The 22,906-nt window shown below is 39.7% G+C and overlaps 1 protein-coding gene across 3 annotated transcripts in view; it reads left to right on the top strand.

Moving 5' to 3' along the window:
- LOC131663397 (NADH-ubiquinone oxidoreductase 75 kDa subunit, mitochondrial) overlaps positions 1 to 22,906 on the top strand; it is a 779,163-nt gene that overhangs the window by 57,024 nt on the left and 699,233 nt on the right. For all 3 annotated transcript variants that reach the window (XM_058933788.1, XM_058933789.1, XM_058933787.1), the window contains exon 3: positions 19,901 to 20,008. In XM_058933788.1, coding sequence (XP_058789771.1) covers positions 19,901 to 20,008 — 108 coding nt within the window. The remainder of the gene's footprint in view (positions 1 to 19,900; positions 20,009 to 22,906) is intronic.

The raw sequence follows: 22,906 nt of genomic DNA, 5'->3' as shown, positions 1-22,906 counted from the left end.
TTTGTCAAGATTACCCCAGCTTTGCACTCACTTGTAAATTACCATATGGTGAACTTAGCGAAACAGCAGGACAGTTCATAGCGCAATATAAATTCGTGAGTGAAGAAAAAATTAAACAAATTATAATATCTGGAATAATTCATGAGGAAGATAATGGTGTGGAAATTATAAATTTTGAAAATTTAGATGAACTTCAAGCATTAAAAATTGAAAAAATTTGTTAAAATCATTATACAAAGCAACTCAAGAAAAAAACAGATTGTTGGAAGAATTATTAACCAAAGAAAGAGAAAACAAAATTACAAATATTTTCAAAAGTTCTTATGCTGAAGTTATTACAAAACCCAAGTACACACTTATACTTATTTTTGTTTCATTCAGTTATTGAGGTTCGGCGCAAGGACGATCGATATAGGAACACAAAGGCGGCGAGGAGAAAAGGATTGAGAGATAAGAGAGAGACAGAAGACAGAGAAAGAAAAGAGAAAGAGAGAGATATAAGACAGAAGAGTGAAGAGCGAGAGAGACAGAAGAGCAAAAGAAAGAAGTCGGGAGCTGCGCGCGCACTTACGCGCTAATTTTCGGCTCTGTATCTGCAATCTGTGCAGAAGACCATCACGCGCACTAATTCGTTTAATATTTTTTCGCGACCTCGTTGATGAGTAGTTTTTGGGGAGACACACCCGGTGTGCGGAAGTGCCTTGTATGTTGACTTGGTCGTGCCTAACTGTCTTTTTGAGGTTTTGCTCGGCATCGCTGCGTGCGCTAGCCTAGGTGCGGAGTAGCAATCTGGGTGCCCAGAAGACAACATGTGGGTGGAGCGCATGTACATTGAGTGCACAGTGTCTTATTAGAAAATAGCCAACTTTAAGGGTCTAAGCCTGAATCCTCGACTGCGGCACGGTAAATCGGGGCGTTCTGACTAGGGTACTACTGCACAAGGCTAAACGGGTATTGCTGGACTAAGGGGTGCTCATATTCCATGAAATTAGTTTTTTTTTTGTAGGTTTTTTCCTGTTTTTCGTTGTTTGGGTTATTGGTTGCTAGTCGTAGGAGGTGCGTGCCTCTCCACACGTGCAGAGACATTACAGCGAGAAACAGAGACCGTATCGGTCCCTGTTATGTGGTAGCAGAGCAGATCTGCCGTGCGAAGGTCCGCAATACGAGGAGTAAGCGCGTGCGCAAAAAGTGTCTGAGTCGGCAAACCTACCAGCAGGGTGGTCCTGCACCGGGACATCCGGCTCTTGTTACCGTTTTACGTTTTTCTAGGTCTGTGGATTGGCTGACGTGTCGCGCCCTTACTCGGGAGATTTGAGAAAGAGTCACCCACCGTGGAAAATCGAATTTTTACATCTCCCATCTATCGAGGCAACTGGAGCTTCAACAGCTGCGGGCGCTTCCCGAAGATGTCCCTAAAGCAGATAGCTGAGATGATGCTCCAGGAGGGCTTGAACCCGGAACGGGAGCTGGTCGTGTTCCAAAACCGTTTTTTCCGCGCTTTTGTGATGGCATCGAGGCCGGAGATGGATGCTTACTTTTACCCCCCGAATTTCTTGTCCGGCCGGTTACAGAACTCCACTTAGGGGGAGAGTAGGAACTCGGGAGTAGATCAGAGCTTTCCTATGATACTGGAACTGGTGTTGGCTCGCAGAACTACCTCGAACCCCTCAGGAGGTAATGAGACCTCTCTGATTCACCCTGGTGATCTGGTTGGACGGATATCACCCACCGCACCGTTTTGGAAGGGGAACTGATAGCGCGTCGTCTAAATTGGAGATAGAGGGAGGGACGAGACGTACGTGGTTATCTCGGGCATGCCACAGGGTAGTTCGGTCGATTTTCGAGATCGAGTTAGTAACGGAGCATCAGAGTTGTCACACCCTACTTTGCCGTCGGCCATTACCCAGATGGACCCGGCTATATTTGACCAACTGATGCTGGTACTTTAGATTTTTAGGTTCGGCGCGGGATTCGGTTCAGATCCCATCGCCCCACTTATCTCCCGAGTAATATCGATGCGCGCGGTATTCATGTCGCTGCAAATAGGGAATCAGCCTGAGTCCCCTAAGCGATCAAATCCTTATGGAATGTCGCACAAATTAAAGCAGCTAATAACGGCCGCGGGAACGAAGGGTAAGGAATGTTGAACTAGGCCAACAATAACTTTGGGTCTGCCAGTGTCGTCACCGAAGTTGTCGAGCGAGGCTGACCAGGCGCGACCACATCGCGGGAAATCAGGCAGGAAGCGTAGATGTCGAGACGTGAGCTTCTTAGACTCTAGCGAGGTGAGTGACGAAAGTTCCACCAGCGAGTACAACGAGAGGCCACGTTCTCGCTACCAATATTGGCTACACCGTGACCGCCGGGCTCGTCGAGTTCCAGCGACTCACTTCGAAGAGGCGATCGGGGACGTTTGTATGAGAAACGGGCTGATACTATGACGGCGTTCTGCACGTGGAATCTAAAATTCAGCGGAACTTCGGGTTCATCGGCAGACCGTTTTCTGCAGAGATTTGTGCAGATTTATCGTCTTCGGGATCGCGAGGTGCTACTAGCTTCAAACGTGATCTTCTCCGATCGCACAGAGGTGTGGCTGGCCAACAAGCTCGGAACGTGGCGCACGTTCCAGAAGTTTGTGACCAGCTTCCGTCATTGCTCTTGCCAGAGAGAAGCTCTACTGCGGGTCAGCTCGACGAACGCAGGCGGTGAAATGGACGATTGGGGATTATCTCACCGCGTTCGAGAGCGTCATATGGCGAATGAGACTTCTATACTGGAAGTATATCAGGGAGAAGATAGTCTATTTCCTGCGCGATATAAAATATTACGGGAAGAAGCTGGAGAATCACCGCAAGTACGAGAAGAGGTGGCATCCCCTTGTTCGAAGGACAACCTATTGATCAAGGATACCATATACCGACGTAAGGTTAAGATGAACCACGGGACAGCCAGTGCCGTGGTTGCCCAGGTAGACTTGCTTTCGGCAGGAAAGTCTAAGGCGAACAAAAAGAAAAGGAAGGGAAAAATTTCTAATACTGTCAAGACCGATGGTTCGTCAGGCACGGACTTGGGGGTGATATAGAAAGTGATATAGAAAGCTGGAGAGTAATGCCTTTCCATGGTTATTTCAGAATCGAAAGATAATAAAAAATGGCGATGTTATGGATGACCAGATATGGCGAATAACTTTTTTTTTTCACTTTTATGTTACTCAAAAACCTAACGTGTTGGAGTAATTCTGAGTCCGGATTTGAGTTCTACGCCGAAAATTATTTCGGAAATAACTATCAGCTACTTCATAACAATCACAACCTCATATTTTGTAGACCTGTATTATTAACGATACATGCTATTTAAATAAATTATGAAGAACAGAAAAACAAATTATATTATGTATCAATATCAAATGCCTGAATGCTAATTTTAACAAGTTATTTTAACAAGTACTTATAAATAGCCTTAAAAATATGTAACACGTACGTTAGTAATTTAAGCCCGAACAACGTTGCGTCACAAATTATTTAAGGGGAAAGGCTCGGAAGGCGCATTCGCTTCGTCGCGAAAATATAACGAGGGCTATTTCGTCTGGTAATATAGATAATCGTAATTTAATCAATTACAAGAGAGACAGGTTTAAACAGAATAAACTCATCAATTCAACTATTTTACGCTTTATTGCAACAATAATATACATTTGGCGTTTGACGTGTGCGTCGGCCGAGTCCGGGCTAAGTTCGTTCCGTGCGAATTAACGCACAGGAAACAGAACGTCACCTTACAACGTGTCTCGCGAATTCCGCGAGGGCGATGCGAGTTCATGCACGCAACCGCTCGTCCGCGTCCGGCCTATACGATGCTAGGAGAGAGAGAAATCGAGGTACGCACCGAGAAACAAAAAGGGTACCTGACCTTGGGAGGGAGCGCTGCTGCGGAAGTCCGCGTCCTCTGAGCAAACGATGTCGTCCTCGAAAGGCGGGATTCTGGATGCAGCCGGTCTTCCTTCTTACTGATGGTCGTTCAATGGCAATTAACTACCCGAATACTCATTGATTCTAATTACAAGGCTTGAATAGCTGGCAATTAGTCGCCGGTCAAAACCCTACTGACCGCGATCTCGCGCCTTCCGCGATTTCTTACGCGCCCCTCCCTATAGGTACTCAAAAACGGCCGAGCGCCGCCGGCTACGCACACATGTGCGACTCATGCCGGCGACACTATTTCTCTCTCTCCTCCTCTGCTCTCCGCTCACGCCTATCCCTCTAACAATAGGCATCTCCGCCGATCAGGAATCAGACCTGCAACAAAGCCACATCGTGCGTCGATACTCGGTTTTACTCAACCAAGACCGATGTGGCAGCGGCTCAGGGGAAGGCACGCGGAAGAGAGAGAGAGGCGAACATGGCGATCGAATTCTACGATCGATTCGCCCGTCACAAATAAATCTAGTATAAGGCCCATTCCATATGAATTCAACCAGCAAAACAAATCGATGTCTGCGATCTTTTTAAAACTAATATCCCAATTAATGCACTATCTTGTAGTCGAACTGTTGGAAATCCAGCATCCACCGCTCAAGTCATTCTGTTAAATCTCGTTTGCTTAGCAGTTTGTCAACACGCTATGATCCGTCACTACTACGAAGTGGCATCTTTCGATATACGGCCTAAATTTTTATACGGCAAATCGGATCGCTAAGAATTCAATTTCGCTCACTGTATATCGTGTCTCATGCGTGTTTAACATACGACTCGCATAGACAAGCGGATGCTCCTCGTCCTCGAATATCTGCACTAGACATACTTCCTCTGCGTACAATGAACCGTCGCAATGCAAATAAAACGTCCGTCTGTCGTCCGGCCTCGCCAGTACCGGGGCTTCAGTGAGCGCTCTTTTTAGTTGCTTAAAGACCTCCCGCTGCTCCTCACCCCAAGCACATGGTTGGTCCTTTTTTATCAATTTCGTGAACGGTATTTTAATATCGCTCTCGTTTCCGATAAATCTGAGCGCAGGCCCTCGCAGTTCAGTCTATAACCAAGATACGTCACTTCAGTACAGAAGAAGTCCGATTTTTCAAGGTTGATCTTCAAGCCTACCTCAACCAGCCGTACGAATACTCTTTCTAGCCAATGCATATTGTCCTTGAAATTTGCGCTCATCATCAATAAATTATCCATATACCAAAATACAATCTACGCGAACTCCGGTCAAAAAAGCGCATCCATAAAGCGCATGTATATTGCGGGCGTACCAGGCCGAGAATGGTAGTCCTAACCCTGGAACCGCAAACGCGGTATACTATTTGCTTTTTTCGTCTAAGGGAATTCCTCAAAATGCCGCCCTGAGATCAACCTTTGACAAAAATACGACGCCGCATAGTTGATCCAAAATTAAATCAAGACTGGGCATCGGGTATACATTAATCTTTGTTACTTTGTTTACTGGTCGATAGTCTAAAAAAATCGATATGTCCCGTCTGCCTTTTTCACGACCCCTGGTACACTACTCGATTAACTGCCCGATTGCCTAATTATACCCGCGTACCACATTCTCGTCGTCTCCTTTTGTGTAAATTTCAGAATCGGTGGTGACATCCGTCGCATAGGCGTTTTAATCAGTCTCACGTTCTCTATATCCATTACATGCTTAATCAACTTCGTCACGACCGGGGTGGCTCCAGGCTCGGGCACTATGCTGTGCACAAGTACCATTACCTACTCATGCTAAGAGTCCCTATAACTCGCGAGTCCCGCGTACTCGGTGAACATGTGTGCCGACCTATCTGTATTATTCGCGAAGGGGATCCATTCTCCTGGGCCTTTGGGTAGCTATTTCCGTTTCTCGATGCTAATATCCTACATCCACGCGTTCAAGAAGTCCGCGCCAGGAATCAAGGCATGGGCGCCCTGCGCTACCGTATATGTAATCAACGTTCCACTCTTTTATCCTATTTCAAAATACAGCTTTAGGTCGCCTAAAAGGTCCAGTTCCTCACCCAAGACTCCACTTACCAAGATTTTCGGTGGCCTCAATCGCGACGCAAACTTACTCGCTAATCCCGGGCCCATTACCGTAACCTGTACACTCGAATCCAGCAAGCCACGTAGTTGTTCCCGTTCATATTTACGGTGAGGAAAAATGTATTCTCCACTACTGCCAACTGAGCTGAGTTACCGTCTTCGCTTTGGTTCGCGGGCTGACCACCCGAGCTTGCCTCTATTCTCTCCTCCCCTAAAACGGAAGGCATCTTCGCTATCTTCGCATGACTTACCAGATGATTTAACACCGAACTCTCTCACACACATTCATTCCTTCGACTTCAGCTATCCGAGAGCTCCAAGAAGTGTTGCGGCGATGCGGTCGCCAGGCGCTTCACCTGCGCTCGATCGGATACCTCTTTCCCCATTTGTTCGTCCAAGAGCAGTCCTTAGTTGAATTTGTAAATTTGTTACGTAGAAGTAGAGATACCCTGAAAAATTTACTTTAAAGATAAATTTCAGGGGTTGTTTTCCCCACTTTAAAACAATTATCACTATATAAAATAGTGTTCATCTCTTGTTTTTCTGAAAAATTATAATCAACCGAAATTCTATTGAAATTTACGGCGCTTTACTCGAATAACAATGAAAATTATCTAAGGGTAGTTTACTCCATATACCGTATAAAAAAAAGCCGAAACAAGTCAACTTTAGGTTTCAATGTCCTTTAGGACTATATAAGTTTCACTGACCTTGGATTAAATTTGTATTTTTCCGAGACAAAAATTGAAGAAGAAAAAAAACTTTCGCCCTCTTGAAAAATAAGGAATACCATCCTTGCGGACCTTGGTGTGCAGTATGATATTGTTATTCAGTAACAAACATTTACCAGTTGTTTTCAGAAAGAAATTTTGTATAGGAAAGAAGATATACTGAAAAAACGGTTTTTGGGGTCGAATGTTTGGGGTAGTTTTCGCCCCTTTAACCGTTTATTAGCATATAAAAAGATACGTGTCGCTTATTTTTTAGTCCTCGACAACATATCACAGTTTCATTAGAATCGGTTCCACACACTTCCCTTACCTTCCTTGTTAGAGGCTGATTTGATTCCTGGCGCTCGCACGAAATAATGAAGGGCAAAATGCGCATAATCGTGCTTGCCGCTTTACTCGACGGCATTTCGACAGACTGTTCACTCTTCGCCGCCTCGAACTCTCACAACCCTCGTCACACTCGGGATGTGGGCATAACCGACGACTGCGCCTCCCAGCAGTTTTATTTATAAGAAAACTTTTAAGACTATGATATCAACGCCCCTATTTTTTATCGCTGGCTAATTAATTCAGAGTCTACACAAAGCTTCATCCACGAATGTGACTTCCATGCATTCATTGGTTGGTTCTCTCTATGCCAAGGGCAGCTCCTTTCCGTTCGTTACAATTTAAAATAATAATCCAAGCAGTGCGGATTACACGCACTACCTGGAGTCTGTAATTCAAAATCACAATACAACAATTTTCCAAAACCGCAAAACACTCATCGCGGATCCCAAGCAAAGGAGCACCTTCACTTCATTCACATTCATTCACATTCATACACTTCAATTAAAATAAAGATTAATACTTAACTTCCGGGCAGGTCGAGCATCCAAATACCAAACGACAACAACCTACAAACAGCTCAACGCTGGCTCGCTCCTTCACCGGCTATATGCCGTAAATATTGTGTTTAGCGGTCTTCGACGCGTTAAGTCAATGACTCACTTAGCCGTGCCTGAGCGCAGCGTCGACAACTATGCTCGATGTACACCAGTTTTTCTTTCTCTCGCTCGGGCACGCGACTCTCTTGCTTTAAGTCCGAGCTGAGAAAATGTAACTTAAATGTAAGCTTAAGCTGTCTCTCTCTTTTTGCGATCATTCGGACCCCGATTTCTGCAGTTTCCCCACAAGGGATGCCATGTAACACGTTTGTTTATTTAATTCCCGACTTCGTTATTCGCGTATCAAGGACCTGCCCAAGTAACGTCGCGTTACTAATTATTTAAAGGGGGAAGGTACGGAAGGCACATTCGCTCCGCCGCGGAAGGCGCCGATGGGCTTTTATTGAGGTTATCTAAAGGATCGGGTATACGAAAGAAAACCCAAAAGCTTGGAAGTTTTATGGCAAAGGATCATACATGAATCTGCTCTCATTCCTACTGAAACAATCTACAAAGCGTTAATATTTGTTATCATTGATTAGCTCACTACAAAGGAGTGGATGGATAACATTTCAAACACGTAAAGTAAGATGTGATTACACAGGCCGACGAAATTTTCTTAAATTCTAGAACCAGAGACCAGATATAGTATAACGGAAAGATTTTGATGCGCTAAAATTGAATCCGAACTCAGAATTTTCCCTATACGTCCCAATTCCGAGATATCCTAACCTAAAAGTGAAAAAAATACCGTTTTTTGCTAATTTTGAGGTTACATAGCATCTTGAATAAATTTTTTTTTCAAAAACGCGCCAGAGTATCACAAAGGAGCAGTCTTGCCCTCTGAAATCCATTTTTCAGATTTAACATGGCTTTTTTTTCATCGAGACATCATTGATTGAAGTTAAGTATTTTCGCAGTTTCGTAACGTTCAAACAGCCTAGATATAGCATATGTGAGGCTATAAGCCCAATTTATTAATGATCGTATTTGTTCGAAAAAATTTATGTGTTTTTGAGGTTGCTAATTAATAATACAAGGTCAGATTTGGAAAATTTAAAATGGCAGATCCAATATAGCAACCTAAATTTTATAAGTCAACGCATTTATACGAAAAAATGTATACATGTGTTTTTGGGGTCTCTGATCTCGAATACGAAGTCAGATTTTGAAACTAAGGTGACCGTAAACCCTGTAACTTGCGATACTGTAACCCGTAAACCCCAATTTCCTTAACCCCCGAATCCTGTCACCTGCGAGACTATAACCCCAAACCCGTAAACCCCAATTTCCTTAACCCCCGAACTCTGTCACCTGCAAGACTATAATATAACTTTAATCTACCCGTGGGTCTAGTGATGTAAAATGCTATGCTTCATTGTCTATTTTTATAAGGCCATCTCATAATCTCGTTTTCTTATCCCGCTAAATTTGTTACTGGTTATGTCATCTGCCACTTTAAATCACTTTCAAATACATATCGTAAAAAATCGTTATGTCCTCAATGCTGTGCCCATGACAAATGTACGAAAATGTATTGGAAATTCTATAAAATATCATTTCATTTGACTAACATTATTTCTTTATTAATAAAATCTTTCGTGGTTCATTTCAAAGGACCGTTGAAGAGACTTCCTTTTATGGCTATGAGAATCATTGTTTTCTCTTTTCAATGAGCAACCGTAGTCTGCTATCATGGCTTCATCCCATCGACCTTGATAATATCCTTCCTTCTCACGAAAGTCTTGATGGAATTGTTCACCCATTTCTTCGCTAAATTCCCCAAGATTTTCTGGGAAACAGTCTACATGAGACTTGAGAAAGTGTATTTTCAGGCTTATCAAACATTCTAATTCTTTATAGCTTTTCAACAGGTTGGACACAATCGTTTTGTATTGTGGGTCTTTTTTGTTACCTAAAAATTTATGCACAACATCCTTAAAATTCATCCAAACATTCTTCTGTTCATTTGTCATGGTTTCAGTATAGTCTTTATCGTTCATAAGCTTCCAGATATCAAAAACACCTTCTCTAACTTTTGCATTGGACAAATGTGGAAATGAAGACCTTATATATTTGAAGCAGTCACTTTCTACATTCAAAGCTTTCACGAATTGCTTAATCAACCACAGCTTAATATGTAGTGGTGGCACCATATCAATAATATCTTTTTCCTATCAACAAGGCTTTTATGTTCAACATTGTCTTTATTAACTATCCAGCTTAACCTTTCTGGCCACTTTTTCCATTCCCAATGTTCTAACGTTGCCCTACTATTCCAAAAACAAAGAAAACATGTATGTGAAGTGTTTCCTTTTTGTAAACCAACAATGAGGTTTATTATTTGAAATCACCATACACAAGCCAATTGTGGTCATTGTATTTTAGTTTCAGTACGAGGGTCGTTTGAAAAGTCCGTGCAAAAATAAAAACTGCTTGATTTTTTTTAATAAATCTTTTTTATTTTTCAACATAGTCTCCTTTTAGGCTTATACACTTCATCCAACGCTGTTCTAGTTTGTTAATCCCTTCCAAATAATAGGATTTGTCCAAGTCTGTAAAATAGGCATTCGTTTCTGCAATTACCTCCTCGTTTGAATAAAATCTTTTCCCCGCCAGCCATTTTTTCATATTAGGGAACAAATAGTAGTCCGACGGAGCCAAGTCTGGAGAATAGGGGGAATGTGAAACGAGTTGGAACCCTATCTCCATCAGTTTTGTGGCCATAACTGCTGAGGCGTGAGCTGGCGCATGTCGTGGTGGAAGAGGATTTTTTTGTGGACCAATCGTGGACGTTTCTCTAGCAACTCGGTTTTCAAACGATCCAATAACGATGAATAATATTCGCCTGTAATGGTTTTACCCTTTTCCAGATAGTCGATGAAGATTATTCCTTGCGAATCCCAAAAGACAGTCGCCATAACCTTCTCGGCCGAAGGAATTGTTTTCGCCTTTTTCGGAGCGGATTCCCCCTTGGTAACCCATTGTTTAGACTGTTCTTTGGTCTCAGGAGTGTAGTGAATTATCCATGTTTCATATACAGTGATGAAACGACGCTTAAAATCTTGCGGATTTTGCTGGAACAGCTGCAAACCATTCTTGCAACACTTCACACGATCTCGTTTTTGGTCAATCGTGAGCAATCGCGGCACCCATCTAGCAGATAGCTTTTTCATGTCCAAATGTTGGTGCAAAATATTATGTACCCATTCGCTCGAGATGCCTACAGTACTAGCAATCTCACGCACCTTCACTCTTCTGTCAGCCATCACCATATCATGGATTTTATCAATGATTTTTGAAGTGGTAACCTCAACAGAGCGTCCAGAACGTTCAGCGTCTTTTGTGCTCATATGGCCACTCCGAAAATTTTGAAACCACTTATAAACCATTCTAATCGAAGGTGCACAATCACCATAATGTTTATCAAGCTTCTGTTTAATCTCCTGAGGCATTTTGCCTTTAAAAAAGTAATGTTTAATCAATACACGAAATTCTTTTTCGTCCATTTTTTTACAACCACTCGATTTCTTTGATTGAAACGAATGTAAAACGCAAAGTAATTGGCCGGTCTGGCTGAAACCTTGTATGTGCTCTTCCAAGATATGCCACTAACTGAAAATAACCTTGATACGCACTAGTAGCGCCATTTCTCTGACTTTGCACGGACTTTTCAAACGACCTTCGTAAGAGTGATTTGAAGCTGTCATATGACTCATTTAGTGTAGTGGAATGACCAACAGGAAGTGCCGCATACTTATTTCCGTTTTGTAAAAGGACAGCTTTCCAACTGGTTATTGAAGAGTCGTTAAAAATTTGTAACATGGTGTTTTGCCGACTAACAATCACCATGGTACTCGGCGTAATCTAAATTACAAGTTACGATAATAAATTTATCAGATTATTGGGCGCCAGGCACTACTAATTAATTAAGCATGATTCATTCTTCAGGGGAGTGCCACCCTGAATAATAATGATTGGTGTTAAGAACTTTAGCTAACACTTTAAGTAATTTTATATAGAGCAGTCTAATATTTCGTCACGCTAATCCCCTTGAACTACGAAGCTGACAAAATATTATTCGCGAATTCATAAGTGTATAAGTTTGTTTATCCGCGATACTTCTCCGTGGCTTAGCTCAATCGAGGCTTGGTCGTGGCTTACCTTGATAGCAAGTAGTCGGTTCAAAGTCGGCTGTATGTTTACTATCTCCAATGGTTCTCTATCGAAGTTGGAGCGAAATCCATGGTCAGATGGATAGAGGACAAGGCGGAAGGTTTAGAACATAGGATACAATTAGATTTGAAATTAATTGAGCCGATTTATTAAACAAAGAAATTGTGTAAATGTGAAGAGTAAAGAATGTACAACGAAAATAGTGTTATGTGTAAATGTTTGTCTGAGTGTGTAGGCTCTCAGCTTAAAACTACTAATAACAGGATAAACGAGATTTCGCAGTATAAATGTAGGCACGACGAGTGTTCGAACGCGAATGCACTATTACGTACTCCTCCTTGCACTATTTATTAAACCAGTAATCTCGCTGATTGGCGGCGCATTTATGCGGATAGTGATGAGTAATGAAATGAAATTGGCAAAAGTCTGGTTAACAATAAATCGTGCGGTACTCACTCTAATTTTATATACGAGTGTATTCAATTTTATATACGATTTTATATACGAGTGTGTTCAAAAAGTAAGATGACTTTGTATTTTTAAGAAAAAATATTTATTTATTTATCAATATTTATGTTGTCCTCTTCAAAGTAATTTCCCTCAGATACAATACACTTATGCCAACGGTTTTTCCAATCCTCAAAGCACTTCTCATAAGCACTTTTCGGTATAGCCTTGAGCTCTTCAAGCGATGCAGTTTTTATCTCTTCAATCGTTGCAAATCTCCGTCCTTTCATAGGTCTCTTTAGTTTTGGGAACAAGAAAAAGTCACATGGAGCCAAATCCGGTGAATATTGTGGCTGAGGCATGATTGTGGTGTTGTTTTTGTCCAAAAAATCTCTCACAAGCAAAGATGAGTGAGCAGGGGCATTATCGTGATGCAAAAACCATGAATTGTTTTTTTACAATTCTGGGCGTTTTCTTCGTATTGCTTCTCGCAAACGGCGCATAACTTCAAGATAATACTGTTTATTGACCGTACGTCCATATGGTAAGAACTCCTGATGCACCACGCCATGGTAATCGAAGAAAACAGTGAGCAAAACTTTGACATTTGATCGAACTTGGCGTGCTTTTTTCGGTCTTGGCTCATCTGGGCGTTTCTATTGGGACGATTGGACTTTAGTTTCGATATCATAACCATATACCCATGATTCGTCACCAGTTATGACCCTTTTGAGTAAATCTGGGTCGTCATTGACGTCATTCAACAGTTCTTGAGCGATGCTCATGCGACGGTTCTTTTGGTCAAAATTTAGCAATTTCGGAACAAACTTCGCTGACACACATCTCATGCCCAAAATGTTAGAAAAAATTTCATGGCACGAGCCAAGCGTCAACATCCTCAGCAACTTCTCTGATAGTGATTCGACGATTTTCCAGAACAATTTACTTCACTGCTTGAACGCTTTCATCAGTTGTTGACGTGCTTGGGCGTCCAGAGCGAGGCTCGACATTGGCATCTTCCCGGCCATCTTGGAAGAGTTTGTACCACTTGTAAACATTTTTTTTACTCAGAACAGTTTCACCGTATGCCACCGTCAACATTTCAAGTGTTTCGGAGGACTTTATTTTATTTTTTACACAAAATTTGATGCAAATCCTTTGATCCATATTCTTCGATAGCAAGAAATCGCCGAGCACGCAAAACACTTATAACCTTTACGCCTCTCACAACCAAACAAAAAATGCTACACACTGGAAACTTGGTACAGATATTCGGGAAGAGTGTACCAACATAACAAAACAAAAAAATCGATAATTGAAAGTACGTTGCCCGTGAAATTTGAGAAGTCACCTTACTTTTTGAACACACCTCGTAAAGATGGTACAGTTGCTCAAAATAATCCCTTATCGCCAGTAATGCATATTCCATTAAGTAACGTGACAATTAATCCCAAAATTTAGGCACGGTGAGCACGAGCAAGCTATGGTGCACATGCACTTGAACTTTGAAAAAATCACGGGGAAAAGATCTGCAAAATGATTCAAAGAAACAGAACTATACGTCTGTACTTGACTAAAGCCATCGGCAAACTCCGGCTAATTCTTCCCTTTCCACTCTCTCCTAGTCATGAATATTCATAGTCGCAATACAATTTGACTTCGATGATTTTCGCTCATAACGTTATCTCTCCCTATTGCATCGATCAAGATATTATTCCGTCTCTATCTACTAGACAAGCCGAGTGTGATACGCCGTCCTTTTCTATCTATTAAGCTATCTCGTTCTTTTCGCATAGGCTTAGACGTAAGTGGGCGTGGCTAGCGTAGAATATGAATATGCATATCAAGCAGCATTTAGACTGAGACGAATATTAAAATAATTTTTATTAAATAATAGCGAGAGGTTAATTTGTATCTCTCGGTATATAAATTCGAGATAAATATCGAGACGATCTTTCTATCTTTTTATTATTGAAATTTTCGAGTATTGTTGCGCATATTAACTAAATTAGGAAAGTTATCACTGCTGTCCATAGGCAAAATTATAAAATATTTTCTGTGTGTCGGCAACATAAAGAAAATATCCGATACGCTTACGCAAAATTAAAATAATTATTTAATGCATGGTATGTATATCTTCGGACGTAGATCTTGGAGTTCTATATCGTGTACGTCCAGCATTTGATGACTCCTTATTTTTCTTGCATCATGTAGGCGTACATAAGTTGGTTTTTCTTTCTTTAGCAGCGTTGATTATTTTCCTGTGCTTGAATTCATATATTGACTTTTCGGAGTAGTCGTTGGAAGAATAGCAGGTATTAGTAATTAGTAAATTTGTAACGTTGGTGCTCATCGCGTAACAGCATATGAAAAAAAATTAAAATAAATTGTTGTTAGTTATAAATTATTTTATAATTTGCTGCGCTAGTGCAATTCGGAGTACGGAGAGCTGTCGTTGGCTTTTTGGACCATTCTGCAGTTATTTAAAAGGTTCTTAATCGAACCGACCAGTTACAAATTCTTCAATCTTCAGCTTTATAAAAATTTATTTTATAAAAACTTAGTAGATCTTCAATATCATTAAAATAAAGGATTTCATTTTCTTTTGAAAAGTATTTAACAAACTTCTGATTTTTTTTCTGTAAACTGGTACCGTCGTGCCCGGTTGTAGTAGATTTCTTTCTTTTAATATAGAAGCTAGAAGCTCAACTTTTTCTTTTGGTAGATTGAGATTCCGAATTAAGTCGCTTAGTTCGTCTCGATTGAACAACTTAGGAGCTTCGTCACTTGAGTCATTTCATCTTCTGATGAAAAATTTTTTCTTTCTTGTACATCACCGGTATCCATTTTCTCGTGAACCGATTTATCAATTTTTTTGATAGATCGATTTATTTTACCCATCTTGGCTGGTGTTACACTTTTGACAACAGGATAACGAATTTTGTTAAGATACTTTTTCGAAAAATCCTTTGTATTACATAAGCAAAAATAGCAATCCGTGACGTGATCTTCTGGTTCACGCCAAATAGTTGATTCAATAATAATGTACGTCTCCGTACTTATTTCATCACATTTCAATAAAACCTGTCTACAAGAACTACATATCGAGTTTGGAGTTCATGATTTGTCCAAATTGATCATGGAAATTCCATAACATTTTAAATATAAAGCTTCAATTGATTTATTGATTGATCTACGATAACTCTCCGTATCGTACTTCCCGCATATATAACAGAATGTGAATCAACCTTACTAGCACAAGGAAGCCTAGAATTTGTTTTTTTATCTAACTTATTTTGATTATTCATTTTTATGTAACTTATAATAATGATATAAATGATAATAATGATTTAACTGATGACGTTGTAATAAAAAGAGAAATCTCATTCAAATCTTATTTCAAAACTATAACTATAACTTATAACGAGTGAAATTGCAAACTCGTTAAATCTCTTTCTCCCTAGTAACGATATGTAAATATAACATATTCTTCCGAACTTATCCTATGTATTTATGAATTTATTATGGTTATATTCATTTATTACTTATATCTGCATATGTAATTACCCTTCTATTCGGATATAAGGTGAGTGAGGTGAGAGAGAGATGTGAGTACGCAGGGATACCTCCGTGCGCGACAGCAAGGCGCGGAAAGAGAGAGAGAGAGAGAGAGAGAGAGAGAGAGAGAAACATAGTCGCGCCTTAGCAAGTGACCGCGCGCACTGATTGACTGATTAGGACGAAGTCGAGTAGTCGAGCCGGCGGTACGCAAGAGAGTTGTTGTTGTGTGGACTCGCAAGCGAGCGGACAGAGTTCTTTGTCCCGACGATTTTTCTTGCTCGGATCTTAGTTGTAACCCAACGCCTCCCTTTTCCTTCGATCTTAGAATGTGTGCTTTTATCCAGAGAAGAATTGCGACGTCGCCTGGCCCTGCAGAGGATCTACGCACGGGGGTCGTAGCTGGTAGAGCAGGACTTTGTTGCGCGAAGAACTTTCGTTAGAAGAAACCGAGCCGCATAGTGTACGTGGTGCCCTACAATTCGTGCGTGCGCGTCAACGCAAACTGTGTGACTCGTTTGCGTGCCTAGAAGATGAGCACCATCATTGTAAGTACCAACTTGTTGGTTTACTTTCTCTCTATCCATCCTCTTTTATTGATTAAAAATACTGTTCACCGTAAGTATTTTTTTTATTTAATCGTATCCCGCCGCCTTTTTCGAACGTTCCGTTTTTCTCGCGCCGATGCCCGCTCTTGAATCTTCGACTTTCGCGTTATTTGGCCAATACTACGAATCTGCGCGGATCTGGCTGTCCTATCACCAGCGTGACGAGCACCGGACCTGGGAAGACGGACAATCCAGGAGGCTTCAGACTTCGCTCTGACATTCCCCATTTATTCTTTCTTTTTTTACTTTTTTTATATTTACTGGGTAAATCGGGCTAAACCCCGTTATAAACTATAAAATATTAAGAATGTATGACAAAAAGCGTGATTGTAAGAACGAAAGAAATAAAGTGGATATTGATCTTTACCTATGCATCCAACCATTAGCCCGTCACTCAAGCATGATCTCTAACATGGAAGGATTAGTTCAAAAAGATATATTTTGTCAATCGTATTCACATGGATTCATTTGCCATAAATGCGTATACATGACCGGGAAGGATTTCAAAAAATGTTTAGATTTAATTTCGATCCATAATAAATATCTTTGACCCTGCATCCAATCACTTTGAATCAATTTGATCATGAGTCTATCACTCAAATATGAACACAAAGACATCGTAGACAAAAAAAAGATTTTTTCACATGTGCATACAGTAAACTATTTTTCTTTCAAGTGCATACCTAACAGGAAAAAATCAGAAAAGAACCATTTTCTGTTTTGGTTGTCTAAAAAGTTTCACATATTAAGCGAAGTTGGAATGCTTACGGTGATTACAACAAATGAAAAGAAGAATGGGAATTTTCTGATCTTGATATTCATCAATTAGCCGGCAATCAAACGTAACCTACAAACCTGATCAGCAGCTGCTTGAACTCTCTACCTAATGGATTGAGTATTACTTTATTGTTAAAAAATTCTTGAATTATGCTTAACTCATTGAGGTATAATACAATACCTAAAAAAGTTGGTTGACACTTCACAAATTACAGACTTCATGGATGAAAAAATATTCTAGGTAAAAAGTGTCGAGGGTGTTAAAGGTTAAAATAGGTGGGGTGTAACACTAGGCGATTGAGGACTTGCTAGTTACCGGGTTGGGCTTAAAGGTTAAGAAAATTTGGGTTTACGTGTTTTGTGTTATAGTCTCGCATGTTACAGGGTTTACGGTCAGCTTAGTTTCAAAATTTGACTTCGTATTCGAGATCAGCGACCCCAAAAACCCATGTACACATTTTTTCGGTCGAATGCTATCACTTATAAATTAGGCTTATAGCCTCACATATACTATATAGGCTGTTTTAACGTTGTTATGAAACTGCGAAAATACTTAACTTCAATTAATCATATCTCGATGAAAAAAAAGACATCTTAAATCTGAAAAATGAATTTCAAAGGGCAAGACTGTTTCTTTATAATGCACTGGCGCGTTTTAAAAAGAAATTTAGTCTAGATGCTATGTAACCTCGAAAATAGCAAACAATGGTATTTTTGCACTTTTAGGTTATGATATCTCGAAAATGTGACATATAGGGAAAATTCTGAGCTCGGATTCAAAATCAGCGCATCAAAATTCTTCAGGTACACTATGTCTGCTCTCTGGTTCTGAGATTTGTCGGCTTGTGTTATTGGTTCTAATAATTAAATGTGAGCGGCAAAGGGACTCACGCTAATCGAGTACTCGAAAGTGAACTGAATTAACTACGTCCACGTCGTTATTTGTGTGTAAGGTTAAATTAAAAAAATGATCTTACTATTTGAAGGTTCCAACTTTACACAAACTGAAGTTAATTCATAGCACGTTTGAGTAAAATTTACCGCTCTATTGATTATTATTCTTACAAATAGCCGTTTCCATTAAAAAAAGTTGACCTTTGTCCTTAGAAGAACCTTCGAGATCTAACTCATGGTCAAATTTAAGGTCATCACTGAATACTGTTACCACCAAAACATTTCCAATTTTCTTAATACCCCTAAGCCAAAATGTACAGATCAGAACCGGTCCATTCGTAAAACTTAATAACCTTCAGCTGAAGGTTTGAAGTCACCTTGACCTATGACCTGAGCATATTTTTGGACATAAAATGTCCCGCTCTTGATTGCCGTTGTCAAAAATAGAAGTTCCTATTTAATAAAAAAACAAAGTTGACCTTGAAATGATCTTGAAGGAAGAGTTCAAGGTCAAATCCAAGATCACCACTGGATTCGTCATAAAAAGTAACTTAAGTAATGACTTTCACCTTTTTTTAAGAAAGTTATTGTAATATTTATTAAGTGTATCGTTACTTTTAGGACACACGGTATATTCAGGAAACATAAATAACTAGGATTGAGATGGAGAATAATATACTGACTCATGGGAGAAAAATTGGAACTAACAGTATAAAATAAAATACTGTTATATAAAACAATAACATAACCAATATGGATTTATGGCATTTAACAATGAGGTGCCGTTTTAAATTCGAACATTGAAATCTTGGAAAGATTTAAATGAAAAGTCCTTTGAAACATCACATGGACTTCATGATTATCACTAAACGGCATCATCTCAAATGATTACAGATTGCAACAGTGAAAGAAGAAATCAAAGCGTTTTACGATGAATACCATATGAGACTGCAAAAACATCTAAATATACTTTTGAGCTAACTACTAAAGACATCTTTAGCCAAGGCCGGATTCAAGAAACATAAAATAATGAAAAAATAAAGTATAAATAAATTAAACATACGCTACATGTACAATACAAAAAAAAGACAGAATACACACTAGAGTATCCTGCTATAAAATATGTATTATATGTGAAATAGTAATATCATTTATTTATTGTCTCGATATTACAGATTGTAAATTAATGTGGAGTAAATAAAACAAAAGAAAAAAATGCTTTAAGGTCGAAGTGTTCAAGCCATTTTCCACTGCGATCTCTCAAAGACGATGTCGAAGAGCGTAGCCATCCACTCCTGCCGAACGCACGTCTTAAATAATTGTACCGTAAATGTATCCTCTCTACTTTTTCCAAAAAAATTTATCTTTCTTCAGAGACCTGCTATACATTAGCCGGAATCATCCGGATCCGATGTTCCTTAGTTATTTTAACGCAGTTTATACATTTCCCCTCCGTCCTACCTGCTTCTTGGATAGCAAAGCACCGAGTTTGGGATTGGGATAGACGAAAATAAAACCGAAAGCTAGCTGTGAGTTCGTCTTTGTTTCCTCTCTTTGTTGACCTATAGCCAAAAGTTCTTGCAAGTTATAAAAATTAATTAATTAGCCCGCTCATTATAAATTATATCGTGAAGAATAAAAATAATATTCTTGAATATTATGGTTTTACTGAATTGAAATAATATTAAAATGAAAGTGATTATGACATAAGCTTTTTTTATTCAAAAATAATATGATTAAAACTATATATGTAATTCTGTTCTTAGGCAGCAGCGCTAGCTGGAGTTGAAATACCTAGGTTTTGCTACCATGAACGACTGGCTGTTGCGGGTAATTGTCGAATGTGTCTTGTTGAAATCGAAAAACAAGTAAAGGTACTGTAATTTTTGTTTTAAATTTGAAAATCCTATGTAATAAATTTTTGTATGGTTTTTTTAAAATACTTAGAAGTATTTGACAAAGTTGTATACACATTTTCAACAATATATCATATATGACAAAATCATTTAAATAATTGTATTTATACATGTATTCTACATAAATACACACTTATAAAGACATAAATATTTAACAGAGAAAAGAACATCAAGACAATACTATCTATCATTCATAACGATTTCAAAAATGAGCTGAACGTTCTCCCTTCAACTGTCATGGACACTTTTTATTGATTTATGAGTTAGTCTAACAAGTAACCCTACCCAAGTGTCATTCACCGATTTTAACCAAACTTGGCACATCGTTAGAGCACTAAAAATTATTGAACCCGTGTTTTTTTATTTTGGCCGAATCCACTGTTAAGGGGTAGAAACCACCCCTAATAACCCCTAACCAGGCTAACCCACCTAACTCTGGGTAGAGCGAGTTTGATTAATTATTTTTTCACAAGAAAGTTAACTTCTCAACCCGGATAGGCTAACCCATTTATAACCTGATATAACCGATCCCCACAAATCACTATATCCCTTATAAACCATCCCTATCAACCCCTAAGCAGGCTAACTCACTTAGCCCTGGGTAGAGCGAGTTTCATCAGCTGCTTTTCTGTAAGAAAATTAAGATCATAACTACTGATAGGCCAACACAACCTTAACCTTGATATATCTTATCCTAAAAAACCCGTTAAATCCTCATAAATCACTCCTATCAACCCCTAAGCAGGCTAACCTACCTGGCCCTGGGTAGAGCGAGTTCCATCAGCTGCTTTTCTGTAAAAAAATTAAGATCATAACCACTGATAGGCCAACACAACCTGAACCTTGATGTACCTCATCCGCACAAATCCGCACAATCCTCATAAACCGCCCCTATCAATTTCCAAGTATTAAAATGCTTCTATCTTTCAATACATAAAAAATATAAAAAACTTAATTTAAATTAACCTTTAAGGTGTACTATCCTAAAGCTTCAGTTTGGAACACTGTGGATGTATTTACGGTCTCTTTTACAATTCGTATCTTGATTTAATTTTCTATTTTATTAAATTTAAATATATTTTATATTTTATTAAATATAATATTTTTTAACAAAAGTAAATTTTTCTGGAAATATGACAAACATTTTTTTATTAAAGTATAAATTGCAACGATTACCGAAAATCGTTAGACTCGCGCGAGGTTAACGAGCGGCTAAGCGAGAGGAGCCGCGTTCGGTTCGCGAGAGAGAGAGAGAGGGCGTAGGGGCAATGACCGGGAGGGGAGGCTCCGACCGGCAGTATGACTGTGTTACTCAGTCTGTCAGCGTCGCGCTAACCTCCAATTTTTCGTGAGTTTCTCGTTTTCCTGGTGACTTTGCGAACTTGAGTGCGTGGGTGCAGTAGCAGCAGCAATAGCAGCAGAAGTAGCAGTAACAGCAGCAGGAGAAACAGCAGAAGTAGCAGCGACAGCAGCAACAACAACAGCAGCAACAGCAATCGAGGTGGTGCAGCAAGCAGCGGAGCAGTTTATTAACAGCGTGTTGATCGGATACGGTTGGCCATCGTATCCTCGTCGTTTTTGCGGTAGGTGCACCTTTTCCCCCTTTTCATTTGTTGTTAATTTGCATGCGAATCCGCGCAGCGAGCGCGAAGAATTTATTTGTTGCGTGCGAGCAGGTAGTTCGCGGTAATCGCGGTTTTCTCTCTCTCTCAATCTGCGTGCCTTGTCATTCACGCGAGCGTGCGTAAGTCTCTCGGCCAGACCCTCGTGTAAATTAGTCGCATGAATAAAGTGCATTTTAATCGTTATTTTTGAATCTAATAGTCGTTATTTCCTTTGTCCGGAGGTCGCGTCAGTGTTTATTTACAGTGGATTCGAATTCGCCGGTTGCGTAGCACGAATACCGATAGACGCGAATCGACAACCTAGGTTCCAGCGGCGGCCGCACGAGCGCTACTAGCAAGGGGCGACAGCGCCGCCAAGCGGTGAGTTGGGGGAACCCAACTCGGAGTAGTAAGGAGACTCTGCGCAGGCGCACTCCGAGGCAAGGTAGGTTACTGTGCTTTGAGCACATAGATAACAAGGCTTCGTCTAGTCGTAATAAAGGGCACTTTCAAGAGATTATCGACTAAGCGGCAGCCTGTTACATAATATTATATTTAGAGATTTACAAGATCAAAAGTGAATTTTTCACACATTTTTCAATTTTACATCCGGGTATTTTAGTCCTGTATGTACCTTCAGGGTTAAGTTTACGCGCAATCAGATGATATTAATTGATTCTAAGGAATAATATCGAAACGTCAATCTTAAGCATCATTTAAAATACCTATACCAACTAAAAACAGAACATAATTTAAATTTATCTACTATCATTTTTTATATCAACTTTTAAGAAATAAATTCAAAGAGAAACAGAAGAACCGTCTGGAATAAATAATTTGATAACTTACGAGTATCTTTTTCTTTCTTTTTATTCAATAATAATTCAAATAGCCCACCATGCTGATGAACCCAAAAAATATTTTGAATTTATTGTATTCTGCATTTAATGACCCAGCATATAATATCCAAAGTCAAATAACAGATGAAGAACGATCTTTTGCTTCGTATTTAACAGACCTAATAAAAGTTTCATCGAATACTAAAATTTTTGTTGAAAATTACGAAACTTTATGTTACTATGATGATAGCGTAGAAGCTAATGCTATAAGCGTGGAAGATGAAGTAGAAGAAGATTTCGATGACTATGAAGAAAAAGAAATTTCTGACCAATCAGAGGATGTCGATTTGGATTATAAACAACGAGCAGTTACTTTTTGGGGTAAAAGTAGTACTAAAAAAAGGAGAAGTTTG

This window comes from Phymastichus coffea, unplaced genomic scaffold (genome assembly GCF_024137745.1).
Source record: "Phymastichus coffea isolate CEN01 unplaced genomic scaffold, Cenicafe_Pcof_1.1 PCOF00035, whole genome shotgun sequence".
In the NCBI taxonomy this organism is placed as follows: domain Eukaryota; kingdom Metazoa; phylum Arthropoda; class Insecta; order Hymenoptera; family Eulophidae; genus Phymastichus; species Phymastichus coffea.
Note: the sequence above shows the minus strand (reverse complement) of the source record. Positions and strands in the feature narration are given on the sequence as shown.